Source organism: Erithacus rubecula (assembly GCF_903797595.1).
Source record: "Erithacus rubecula genome assembly, chromosome: 15".
In the NCBI taxonomy this organism is placed as follows: domain Eukaryota; kingdom Metazoa; phylum Chordata; class Aves; order Passeriformes; family Muscicapidae; genus Erithacus; species Erithacus rubecula.
In genome coordinates this window covers 126,518-139,413 of record NC_136667.1, presented here as the reverse complement: position 1 = coordinate 139,413, position 12,896 = coordinate 126,518, and the positions used below count along the sequence as shown (strand labels likewise).

The window sequence follows — 12,896 nt, the reverse complement described above, 5'->3', positions numbered from 1 at the left end:
CTGATACTACTGTGATTTTCCTTCCAAAGAAATTATAAATCTCCTGCTTCACAAAATCAGTTAGCATTGGAAAGGACCTCTGGGACATCATCGAGTCCAATCGCCCTGGCAAGACAGGGTCACCTGGAACAGGTGACACAGATTATCTTCAGAGAGGGAGATTCCATGATGTCACTGGGCAGCTGTTCCAGGGTTCTCGTACCGTCAGTGTAAAATTCTTTCTCATGTTTAGGTGGAACTTCTTGTATTTTAGTTTATGACCATTGCTCCTCGTCCTGTCACTGACCACCACTGAAAAGACTCTGGCACCATCCCCCTGGCACCCGGCTTTGGGATATTTATATGCATTAGTGAGATCCCTTCTCATTCTTCCCTTCTCTAGACTGCACAGCCCCAGCTTCCATATCTCTCCTCGTACGAGAAATGCTCTAGACATCTAATAATCTTTGTGATGATTACTATCTCCAGTAGCACCTTTCTCGTGCTGAGGAGCCCAGAATTGGGCACAGCACTCCACGTGGGGCCTCAATCCTTGGGGACAATCAATCCTTGTCTCGAGGCGCAGCCTTTCCCAGCGCCGCTCTTCTCCCGCCGCTGGCGGTGCCGGGCCGCTCCCCGCCGCCGGCAGGACGGGACTCTCCGGGCCCGGTGTCCGCGGCGGGAGCTGCACGGCGGGTCGCGGGCGCCCCCTGCCGGGCTGGCGCTGCCGCCGCATCCGGGGCTCCGTCCGGCGGGTGACGTAAAGCTATAAAGGCCCGCAGCGCCTTTGTTCGCCCCCATTGCGCAGTTGCAGGTCGGCGCGGGTGGAGGTGAGCGCGGCTGTGGGCTGGGGCTCTGCGGGGGACACCGCGGGGCTCTGCGGGGATCCGCGGCGATCCGCGGCGAAAGGTCCGCGGAGCGGGGGCCGCGTGGCGCGCCGCTCGCGGCGGAGTGGCGGTGCGGCGGAGCCGAGCTCGGCCCGCAATCCCTCCCTGCCCTGCCCCGGGTAGGACGGCGCGATTCGCGCGGCTGCGGTGGGGCGAGGGGGGTCCCGTCGGCGTGAGGCGCGGTGTCCGCCATTTTAGGTCTGGGGGTTCCTCCGCATCCCGGAGGAGGGCGAGGGGGGCGCGGCGGGAGCGCCGCGCCGATGTGTCCGGACGGGGTCGAGTCGCGCGGTGGGTGAGCGCCGAGGAGGCCGCGGGGCGCGGGACGGAGCGGAGCCGCTGTCAGAGGCGGCCGCCATTTTGTGACGGCGCTGGAGCCCGGAGGGTCCCGCGCCCCCCCGCTCTCCGCGTCCCGCAGCGCGGCCGAGCCCGGCTCCCGTGCGGCCCGGCCTGGGCCCGCCGCGCTCCCTCGGCAGCGCTTTGTCCGCGCTCCCGTGTGTGTCGGAGCTGGCGCGGGCCTTCTGCCGTCCCGCTGGAGACACGCGGGCTGCGCTTGTCCACAAGCGCCGGGCGGCCCGCCAGGCTCTGGGAGCTCTGGCTTTGTTTCGGCCCTTGGGCTTTTTTCTTTTTAAGCTCTCCCGTCCCCGTGGCTTTAGCTTTGACATTGCTGTGTAGGACTGTAGTGGTGGTCTGGTGTGTCTGTTCAGTCTCACGTGTTGTGTAGGCCAGGACGCCAGCATAGCTTCATGTAGATAGTACAAAGAATAAGCTTAATTTATAAGTACTGACTGAAAATGCTTTGAAGAATTAATAATTTTGTATTACTTTGGCACATTAAGTAAATGACTTGTAATGTCCAGGATTTAAAGGAAAGGTATGCTAGGATTGCAATCTACGACAAAAAGAATAGCCCTTCTGGAAGAGTTTTCACAGTCACCAATATTGCTTCATTTTAACACTGCTTTGTTTCACTATTCAAAGTTCTGTTTTTTATCTTTTAAATACACTATATATTATGAAGAAGTAGCTGTTGATACTAGTTTCATTTGCTTCCATTACAAAAAATTGCAATTACTTAATGTTTTTATACCTCATATTTCTTCCCTGTTTCCAAAGAAAATCTACTTGTACTTCTGAGGGCAGATGTCATTTATATACCGTGAGGTCTCTGTTGCTGTTTGATGTTTTGTTAATAATGGCCTCATTCTTTTTTAGTAGGTCACTCACAGAATCAAAATGGTTGAAGCAGATCGTCCTGGGAAGCTGTTCATTGGGGGCCTGAACACAGAGACTAATGAGAAAGCCCTTGAGGCTGTATTTGGCAAATATGGACGCATTGTGGAAGGTAAAGAAAACTTTTCTTAAGATAATACTAAAAATAAACAACAACATAGCTGTGATGACTTTTTTTGCGATGATCATCTGAAATGATGGTGCTTACATGTCCTCTAAGAAGTTCTGAGCTTAAAAGGTTAAATAAAGGTTAAGTGTTCCTTATAGGGAATTACAGGGAAGGCTGATGTGGCTTTGTTTCTGCAGTCCTTTTGATGAAAGATCGGGAAACAAACAAGTCCAGAGGATTTGCGTTCGTCACGTTTGAGAGTCCAGCAGATGCAAAGGATGCTGCCAGAGATATGAATGGAAAGGTAGGAATTAAGATCAGTTATATGTTGCATTTGCTGCTGACCAGGACAATTAATCTTTGGGTAAATCAACTGGTAATAAAAGTTGGAAAGAGAATGGATTAGAAGATCATGGAGACAAGTCATAAGTTTAAATTTGACAGCATGTCTGTCTCTCCATGAAGCTGAAATCTGTTTCTCCTGTTCATGGATTTGCTACTAGAAAATGAAGTCTGGCTAGCTGTCAGTTACACTCTCTTTTCTTATTGTTCCTTGATCAGTGATGGAGGGTTTTTCAGCAATCAGCTCTTCATTGTTGCATGTTTCAATGATGATTTTTGGGTTGGATTTCTTTTTTATCATATTTGAATGTAGTACTGTGTAAATTACACTAATGGGAAGTGGCTTACCTGAAAATTATTAACGGTTCCCTTAAGGTGGGTTGACTGTGACTTCCCTTGAGTGCTGGCACATTGATGAGTTATCTGGCATTTTGTGGATAATCTACATTTGTGACTTGCATCATTGATCTGCTTGGTGTATGTGAGAGACATCTTTCCAGTTAATGTGCAATGGCTTTGCCATTAGCCGGCAACTGTGTTTGTTCATTTACATCCTAAAATGCAGTGGTGTAGCTTTAAAAGAAATAAGAGTGATGTTTCTAAAAATAAAAATACAGGAATGTGCAGCACAAGTTCCAAGGCAATACCAGGATAGTTTGTCAAGTAATGGTAGGCTGCTGTAATCTGTATCTGTTGTGGCATGTGTTTGAATGGGTAGATATAAGTGGCCTAATTTTTGGTTGACAGCTGCTTATGTTCAAAGAGGTGCTGTCTCTTCAGGCAGTGAAAGACATCTTGGATCTCTTGAATTGTGGACTCTGGTTTTCCGTGTATTATGTGAATGGCTGTGTTGAGGTCACACTGCACTGGCCTTGTAAGCAGTCTCTCTTGAGATGCCATTTGAGTAAAGTGAAGAAACATTGAGTGGCTGATTAATTGACACTCAGGATTTTGATACATTTGTCTTGTTAGTATAAAGTTGAAGTGAAAGAAAAGCATCAGTTATTGCAGTCAGTAAGTAAAGCAACTTTAGGAATAAGGAAATGAGCTTGGTGTAGTGTTCATGAACCCAAATAGTAAAATTTCTTGTTATTTGTGTTACAGCAGGCTGTGTGTTATAGAAGGATAGTGATTTTCTATTCCATATACTGATGTTTCTGAGTGCTTCATTACAACCTTATCACAGTAGGGCTACTTTCTTTGAAAACTTCCTTTTTAAACAAGTTAGTAGTTTTGTCAAGGCAGAGAGTGGCAAATTCAGGTGATGTTCTTTCTGTACCAGCCTAAACATCTGTCAAGGTGCTGCTTTTATTGAATTTTATTTCTCTACTGTCATGTTTGTCACAATTCTGACGACTTGTTTACTGCTGTGCTTAAATACTTTATTTTCTTTGAAATGGACATTGAACCCTCACATAAGAAAATTTCAAGGACCAATATGTAATTGTCAGACTGAAAGGAATTCAGTCACTAATCTGCATGTTTGTGGAGTGTAGCTTGCAGATCAAAATCCCTGTGAAAGTAATCACCAACTGTTCTATATCTTGAACATTGTGGCATGTGTTTGGTCACACTGGGAACATTTGGGAGAGTACTGCTTGATAAAGTAGCTGTATGAGACAATGTTTTGGCCGAGGTTGTGTCTGCTCATTCTGGACTGAACAATCTGCATTACTGTCAAGAAATGCTGGAAGGGATGGCCTTGTGGATCATCGTTTTCATGGTTTTGTCTTCACTATAAATCTAGAAGTACCATCATCTGCTTTGAAATTAGAACAGCAAGTAGTGTATGAAAAGAGCATCCTCAAATGGGATTTGGCCTAGAATGTCCTGTGGTCCAACTTGCTTTAACCATGGATATGAAAGATATTCATAAGGTGGTCTTTCATTCTCATCTTCAGAAAGCCTTCTGGACAGCAGGTGCTGCTTGTACTCCAAAAGACTCTGCATTCAAGGTCTGAGGAAGAGCAGGCTTAACCCTAGCTCTGTTTGAGGCATGGTGTGAGAAGAGGTAATTGTCATAAGTCACAACTTGAAGGTTTCTTTGTCTGAAAAAGAAGGATTGGAGCATTTGTGGGATTTTAATGCACTTGAAAAACAGCAGCAGAAGCACTGTGCAGACTGCAGTTCAAGCAGTCTGTAAGGAGCTAGGTGATCTGTCTGGCCAGGGGAAGAGTCCTGCATTGTCCATCTGTTGCTCATTCTGTCGTCCCAAAGGAATTTGAAGTTGTAGCCAGTGGAAGAGGCTGACTCCAATAGATTATGCAAGAATGAATTTGCATTTGATTTTTATTTTGCAAATGTTTATGAAAATTTATCCACAATTTTGCATCAATTTGAGTGGCGGGTAATACACCAACAACTATGTTTCACTCTTGTACTGGGACAGGCAAAGACTAGTCAAAGCTTGCTTGTTGAAGATAAGTTTGTCGAGCGTAAAGAGATAGGGAAATAATTATTTTAGAGTTGGGAAGGAAATTTCTCCCTTCAGTTACTTTGTCTTCTGAACTTAATCAATGCTAACCTGTCAGAGCAGTGCAAAAGAAATGTAGAAGTACTTACACAAGCTTTCCTTAAGAAGAATTTTCATGCATGACAGTCAAGTCTAAATCCTGATGCCACAAAATGCACATGCTTTCCAGGACATAAATGTGGATCCTTCCAGGTCTGTAGTGGTTGTTCTGTGCAGTGGCCTGCTCTCTTGATCTTTGGATTCGATGTCCTTAAGATGAAATGGATAATTAAGAGAGGAAATGACCTTAGGCAAAAGATTGGGACAAACCAATTATTTAATTCCGCTGTAGACCTGTCAAGCCTGCTGGTCTGTGTTGAGAGGATGGAAGTTGATGCTACAGTCCATACAGTATAAACTATACTCAGCACTACAGAAGGTTGCCTCACTCTAATTGACAGAAATGCGTCCTGTCCTGTGGTGAAGAAGTGAAAATGTAAAGAAGCTTGACCTCTGAAGAAATGGATCTTTGTTTCTTGGATATATATGTCTAAAGAAAACTTAATGTTTCATCGAGGAAGGTGGAGAAATGAGTGATTGCAGCATCAACAGTGAAGTGGTCATTGAAGAGGAAAGCCCTGTGTGGTGTTAGGACCAGCTTTGTGCAAGTTATTGTAACAGTTGCTTTGAAGTACTTGATTTTTTGCCCCGCTCCCAAAATTATGCAAATTTCATTCATATTTTCTGTTGAAATGTGGTAGAGTTTGCAGGATAGTTCTCTTTAATTGTGTTTGGTTAAAGTTCCCTGGCTCACTTTACAAATCTGTACAGATTATTCATTCCACAGATAGGAGACTTTGATTGCCAAACTATTATTGTCCTAAATTATTTCCATTCTTTTTAGCACCAGGGTGACTTCACTTTGTGGTGCTCATATCATATTAAAAAAGCTTCTATAGCACTCTGAATCAAGGCTATAAAAACAAACTAATAGGCATTCATGTTGACAGCTTGTGCTTTGAGCACATTGAAAAAACTTCCTTATTCTGAGATGGGTTGTGTGACTTTTATATTTGATGTAAGACCTTTCTTTTAGTTAAGAAACCATAAAATGTCCCCTCTGCTCTGAAACTGGACTAATTTAGACAAATATTTCCCGGCTAGCAAAAAAAATATTCTTGTACCTATTGAAAGGTCTTTCTGGACCTATGGAATAGCTTTTTAAGACTACTTTTGTAAAGCAGTCTGCAAAGAAACTATCTTTTGCCAAGGTAAGATGCATAAGTGCAAGGCAGAAGAAAATAGGAGAAGTTAAAAGGAAAACTGTACCTCCTACATAACAGAAGTGAAAGAACTTGAACTTAGCATCCAGGTTTTCAGAACCCATGCTTAGCAGATGGGGACAGTGCTTACTTAAAGTGCTGAACTTAAAACAAGCTGTCAAGACTGCCATGAAATTGAGGACAGCAGTGGCCATAGCAAAGCCTAAGGCTTCAGGCCCACTGTTCCTGCTTGAGAAGGATGAAACTGAGATATTAATTACCATGGTAAATCAATTTGATGCAAACTGACAAGTTCCACTTATTAGAGTGGCTAATGCTCACTCCTGGGATGTTTCAGTTTGTCATGCCAAAAGGCTCTTTGAGAAGCCTTCCATAAATAAAATATTTTGTGAAGTCAAAGCCAAGATCAATATGATTTTGCTGGTATTTCTCTTTTTTTCCTCACAATGGATCAAGTTGGATCTGTGTATGTATACACACAGATTTTCTAACAGTCACTACAACTCTGTGAGGTGGCAAAATATATGAGCTACTACAATGAATTTTCAGATTTTCAGATTTTGATAGCGATCAAAAAATATTCAGTATTTCAATAAAATTCTATTAGCAATGCAGATTAAGACATTGCTAGCAGTCATATTTGTGTTCATTTATTGCAGCAAAGAGCAATGAACACCACTTTCTGCTTGGTAATGAACTAGTTGTCATGGCAGAGTTAAATATTTAACTGCTAAAAAAGGCAAATAAACCATGTTTGCCAGGATAGGTGTGAAGGAACCTAATTTTAGCAGAGCTTGTGGTCTTGGTTCTGCTGTAATATCCAAATGTGGTGTCTAAAGATAACACAGAAATTTGATTAACTAGGTTAAATGTACTACCTGCTCATGTTTGAGGTATATTATTTGGCTGCAGAGTTCCTGGTATTGGAGGGCTATATTCCAAAAAAAGCTTCTACCTTTTTCATACCACCAAAGGAAAAAAAAAAAAAAAAAAAAATTGCAACCACACAACAGAACCCACAAATAAAAATACCCCAACCACAAAGCACCTTCCCTGTGGAGAAGCAAGTAATAGAGTAAGTTGTGACAGTCACCTTGATTGAAAACCCAGCTTGAAACACTAGAAAAAAGGTGACTTGTCATACTCAGTCTGCTGTGTAGATGCTGAAATAACTTCTAAATACTACAGTGATCACCGTTTTATCAGGACGTCAAGAAAATGTGCTAAACGGCCTCCCCATTGCCAGAAATCCTGACTGAAGCTAAGTTACCTTCAGCTTAACCTTGTAACTACAGGTGCACTACTAGTTTGGTACAAAAGTACATGGCAATTGAAAGTAAATTGTAGATCATATATCATGTTTCATGTACAGAATAAATGACATGGGGCTGCCATAATCATTGGACACTTGTGTTTTCACTGAAAGTCCTTTCTGATGCTGCTCTGTGGTTTTTTTGCCATCAATACCACAAGAATGAAGTACTGTAGAAATTGAAATTAGGCCCAACATGCTGCTGAGTACTTGGGGACTAATACTGAAGACCGAAATCAGTTCTAGAGTTGCTCTAACTTATAAAATGGAAGCCCTATGATAGCGAAGCAAGAGGGGCTTGATTTAAGAAATACAAACATGACTGAGCAGTAAGTAAAGCAGCTTCTTCTTTAGTCATTAGATGGGAAGGCAATTAAAGTGGAACAAGCAACCAAGCCATCCTTTGAAAGTGGTGGTAGGCGTGGGCCGCCACCCCCTCCCCGAAGCAGAGGTCCTCCCAGGGGCCTTAGAGGCGCAAGAGGCGGAAGTGGCGCGAGAGGACCACCTTCAAGAGGGAGTCACTTGGGTATGTATTGACCTCTCTCATTATACACTTCGACAACACAAGACAATCCCATTGGAAGATGACAATAATCCTACTGGAAAAAAAAATCAAACACCTGAATAGTGCACTCCTTGTTCTTTATTAAAATGATGAAATATGGTCTCGGCAGATTAGTCAAATTTTTGATTAGGCAAGTACACCTTAAGAAAAGGCTTTCAAATGTGAAGATTCCTTTCTACAACTAACACTCCACTTGACTTTTGCCTATGAAAGAAAAGCAGAACTCCTGCCTTGCACGTGAGAAAGGAAGCTTTCTGGTATTCAAATTGAAAAAGTGATTCTCTACCACCAGGGAAAGGGAACTGCCTTTCATTCTTAATAGCAAGAGGTCTAAACTGAGAAAATTGTAGGGCTGATCCTTCCAGATCAGGGTGAGAGTTAGGGTAGCTAAACCTTGTTTGTTGAGTTAAAGCTTTCTAAAGTGTAAGGATAGTTACTTGATACTGGATATTTATTAAGATCCAATTATTAATTCAGACTTTTCAGTATCAAAGCAAAACTCATTTAAAAGAAGTAGCAAGCAGCACCTGAGGTGTAACAGTAAAAGTCGTAATGCAGAACCACCCACACCCCCCCCACACCCCCTTGACATAGTGAAACTTCTGTCTTGAAGAATCTGTGTAGTAGGTTCTTCAGACTCGGTAGTACTTCTGTACCTTCTCTGTAGGCTCTTCTCTAGTACATCTTCCCAGGTGGCTCTTGTCTTTTGAGAACAGTAACTTGTTAAGCCTTTAAACTGTGACTGATTCCAGGTATCAGCTAGGTGTCTTTTTCCCTTGTGTCACACCCTGTAGCTTTTGGAGAAGTTCTAAAAGACAGTTCTCAACAGGAATTTAGGCTGTGGAAGGTTTGACTCAGTTTTGCCAGTAGCATTTAATAGTGGCTGGAAGACAAGACAAAGCTTTGAGGTCTAGTTTTACATGTTTACTGTTGATCATGTAGTGGTAATAATAGCACCTTTAGGTTGTTGTAGTTCAGGCCTTAGGATATAATTCATGTGAGTATTGCAGAAATAAAAATTGGTTCATGTCTTGTCCTTCTAGGATCTTCTCGGGGACCACTTCCCATGAAGAGAGGTCCACCTCCACGAAGTGGAGGCCCTCCACCTAAAAGATCTGCACCTTCAGGACCAGTGCGTAGCAGTAGTATGGGAGGAAGAGGTAAGGACTTCCTGACTAAATTGAGTGCTTGGTCAGCTGAAGCACATTAGTCTTCCCTTAGGAACTGGTGCAAATCATTGATTCTGATTTCAGTCTGCTGTGGGATAACATATTGTTTTTCTAATCTTTTGGTTCCTTTCATACCAATGTAATTTTATAGCTGTTGGGAGCAATTTGGTGCAATTTGAGTATGTTTCATCTAGTGTTGCTTTAAAGCTGTACAAGCAGAAATGTAAAGTAGCCTAAATGTAAGCTCCAGAGACAGTATTAAATTGCTTTCGACTATTTAGTAGCACTTACCCGGAGTGTTGTGCACGGCTGAATGCTAATTAAAGGGACTTTTTCTGTGAAGCTCCTGTGTCACGTGGAAGAGACGGTTACGGTGGTCCTCCGCGCAGAGAGCCAATGCCGTCACGGAGAGACGTCTACATGTCTCCAAGAGACGATGGCTATAGCACTAAAGATGGGTAAGTGCTTACACTGTGCTATTTCACTGAAGTGGTCTTAGCTTGAAGAACGATCTTGATTCTGTGGTAGGGCGTGTGGCTAACATCTCAGTTTTTGTTCTCCGTAGTTATTCGAGCAGAGATTATCCCAGTTCCAGGGATACCCGGGACTATGCACCACCTCCCCGAGACTACGCGTATCGTGATTATGGTCATTCCAGTTCACGTGATGAATACCCCTCCAGGGGATACAGGTACCTACTGTTGGAGTTTTCTCCCTGTCACTTTATTCTTGCTGTGATGTTAGTGATTTGTACTAAGTCTTAGTAGTCTTTCCTCCTATAGCGATCGTGATGGATACGGTGGTGGACGTGACAGAGACTACTCAGATCATCCAAGTGGAGGTTCCTACAGAGATTCATATGAGAGTTACGGTAAGGATCCATTTTGAAGATCATGTAAATGTACAGGTGTATAAAATCTGACTTTGACTGGGTTGCTTGTGTTTTAGGGGGAAGTGGCACACTTTTTTTTTCCCCCCCTACAGTGAAAATGCAGTTGTTGGTTATCATTTGATCATCTTGTTAAATAAGCTGTAAGCTAAAGAAGCAAAGTCTACAGTTCAGAATGACAGCTGTCTCTGGAAAATATGGCTGAGTTTCTTCTCTAAAATAACAAGCTGTTCTGGAATACCCAGTTAAAGAGCCTGCCTGAATAAACAAACACACCGTCTTCATTCCTTCAGAATCTTTAAATCCACTCACTGCCTGATACGCAATCCCCACTTAAAATACCATTAGTGTGGCAGATTATATTAAGACCATCTCAATACATAAAAAGAGTAGCAGTAAACATTTTAATACAGCAATTCTGTAAATTCAGGTATTAAATTGTTCTCTATAACTTATGGTGTTGCCATATTACCTGACCATTGACCCTGCAGGTAACTCACGTAGTGCTCCACCTGCTCGAGGGCCCCCGCCATCATATGGTGGAAGCAGTCGCTATGATGATTACGGCAGCACACGAGATGGATATGGAAGCCGAGAAAGTTACTCAAGCAGCAGAAGTGATGTCTACTCAAGTGGCCGTGATCGTGTTGGAAGACAAGACAGGGGTCTTCCCCCGTCCATGGAAAGGGGCTATCCACCTCCTCGGGATTCTTACAGTAGTTCAAGCCGCGGGGCACCCAGAGGTGGTGGCCGTGGCGGAAGCAGATCCGATAGAGGTGGAGGCAGAAGCAGATACTAAAAACACTCTTAAACTTTTGGACCAAGACAGATAATTTCTCAAATGTGGAAGCTGTTCTATCTTTACTACCAGAGGACTACTAAAAGGAAAAGTTGTTTTTAACCTTTTTTTATTGTTGCCTGTTAAGTTTTCCCCTCCATGACTTTTATGCTTTTGTGAGAAAAAGTTAAAACAATGTTTAATATCATTTCAAAATTGTTAACATTTCTTTCAGAAAGCAGATGTTAATTGTATAAGCTTGAGCTGTGTACTAGTGTTGTAATTTTCAAAGTAAAGTTTCCCTGAAATGCCACACTTCCATCTGATTTTCGTCATGAGTGGAGAAAGCTGTTCTTAAGATCTTCTGCACAACATCCAACCATCTAACTTGGAGATGGATTGCTCTACATGTTCAGCATCTCATTCTGAAAGTATTGCTTGTGATTTGGAGGGTGGTGGGGATGATTCCACATAAAGCTCAGTTGTGCCTAGTATTTAAAGTCACGATATTCCCAATACAAAATGCCTTCAGATCCTTGTCTAAAGAAAAATAGAGGATTTCATTCACTTTAACCAAAAAAGCAAGTGGATAATACTATATTCTGCCTTCCTACTTGTTCATGGGGAGTTTAAAGATCTCCCCTGAAAAAAAAAAAAAATCATGTTCATGTAAGTCAGCTACAAAATACTGTTAAAAAAAACAACAAACCACAAACCATTGACCAATTCCATCAAAGAAGCTGCAAAACGATGCTTACTCATAATGTTTCAAATTTTTGCAACTCTGTAGTGTTTCACTTTTAAAGGAACATCTTTGATTCCAAAGGAGAAAAGATAAGCAAAGAAGTCTTTATCTCCAACTTCTCAAAGGCTTATGGCTTCCTAAAATAAGTGAATCTTTCAGCATTCCACAGCTGATTAAGAGCATCAAATGCCTGTGAAACAGCAAAGATGGTAAGCAAAGCAAACTAGTTTTTCAGTCTAAGTCGAAATTGAAGCAAGTTACCTTCTTCCAATACAGTAAGACAAGCTGCATGTTGTGGCAGTGGAAGTGCTAGATTAAAGAAAAAAAGAGGAAAATACATTTCCCAGTACATTAGAAATTCTCCAAATTCAGCAGTTACTGGATAAAAGCATTTACAGCATCAGTTTTAAAACTAAACTGTAATGCAACTCGCTGTAGGCAGAATATTGCCGTGTAGGGTGGGGAGGGGGTATTTTGTGACCAGTAAAGATGCTTAAAGAACCTGCATATACAACATATTAACAAAATTAAAGCCTTGTGAAATCAGGAATTGGTTTAGATTGACAAATACCAGCTCAACTAATGGGAGTTGGGAGCAAGAAATGCAAACTTGAGGTTTAGTTGGATGCTTGACTCAGTTTAGTTTGACACTGCGTTGCAGGGATACTCAGTACATGTGGCAGAGCCTGTGGCAAATTGTTACAACTCGGGTAAAGCCATGAAGTGCAAAAGATATTCTTGAATGTAGTAAGCATGAAGACCTCCAACTAAAAAAAAAAACAAGCACAAACCCAAAACCTTTGTACTACTGTTTAGTCCTCAGTAAATTTTGTCATTCAACTTACGGATTTAACATGGCAGTGCACCTTTGAAAAGGAATGAGAATTCCATAAGCCGTGCAACCTCTTTCTAAGCCATTCCAGTCCATTCCAAGCCTGTGAATCCTCCACCATTTAAAGAAGTAGTAAAAACTTGCAACGGAATAATCTGCAAACCAAACACGTGCCATTGTTTTGAAATGGGGCAATAACTAGGTGGTTAACTTGTGCTGTAAAACATTTTTCTCAGTTTGCTATATCTTCTCTTAATTGCAGGGGGATAAATTCTAGAAGATACCACTGAAATACTGCTGGTTCATCTGTGTTGATGGCAGACG

The 12,896-nt window shown here is 42.3% G+C and overlaps 1 protein-coding gene across 4 annotated transcripts; it reads left to right on the top strand.

Moving 5' to 3' along the window:
* The first annotated feature begins 576 nt into the window (after nucleotides 1-576).
* RBMX (RNA binding motif protein X-linked) lies at nucleotides 577-12,523 on the top strand. Of its 4 annotated transcripts, none has more exons than XM_079318670.1 (9): nucleotides 577-809; nucleotides 2,079-2,208; nucleotides 2,403-2,509; nucleotides 7,949-8,120; nucleotides 9,203-9,319; nucleotides 9,672-9,786; nucleotides 9,894-10,019; nucleotides 10,096-10,199; nucleotides 10,709-12,523. In XM_079318670.1, the coding sequence occupies exons 2-9, from the start codon at nucleotides 2,100-2,102 to the stop codon at nucleotides 11,014-11,016; spliced, it is 1,158 nt and encodes a 385-aa protein (XP_079174796.1). In that variant the 5' UTR covers nucleotides 577-809; nucleotides 2,079-2,099; the 3' UTR covers nucleotides 11,017-12,523. The 4 variants fall into 4 exon arrangements, with proteins under 4 accessions (XP_079174796.1, XP_079174795.1, XP_079174797.1 ...); XM_079318669.1 differs by having other exon boundaries at nucleotides 679-809; nucleotides 2,082-2,208; XM_079318671.1 differs by having other exon boundaries at nucleotides 679-809; nucleotides 2,082-2,208; nucleotides 10,111-10,199; nucleotides 10,709-11,308.
* The last annotated feature ends 373 nt before the right edge of the window (nucleotides 12,524-12,896 follow it).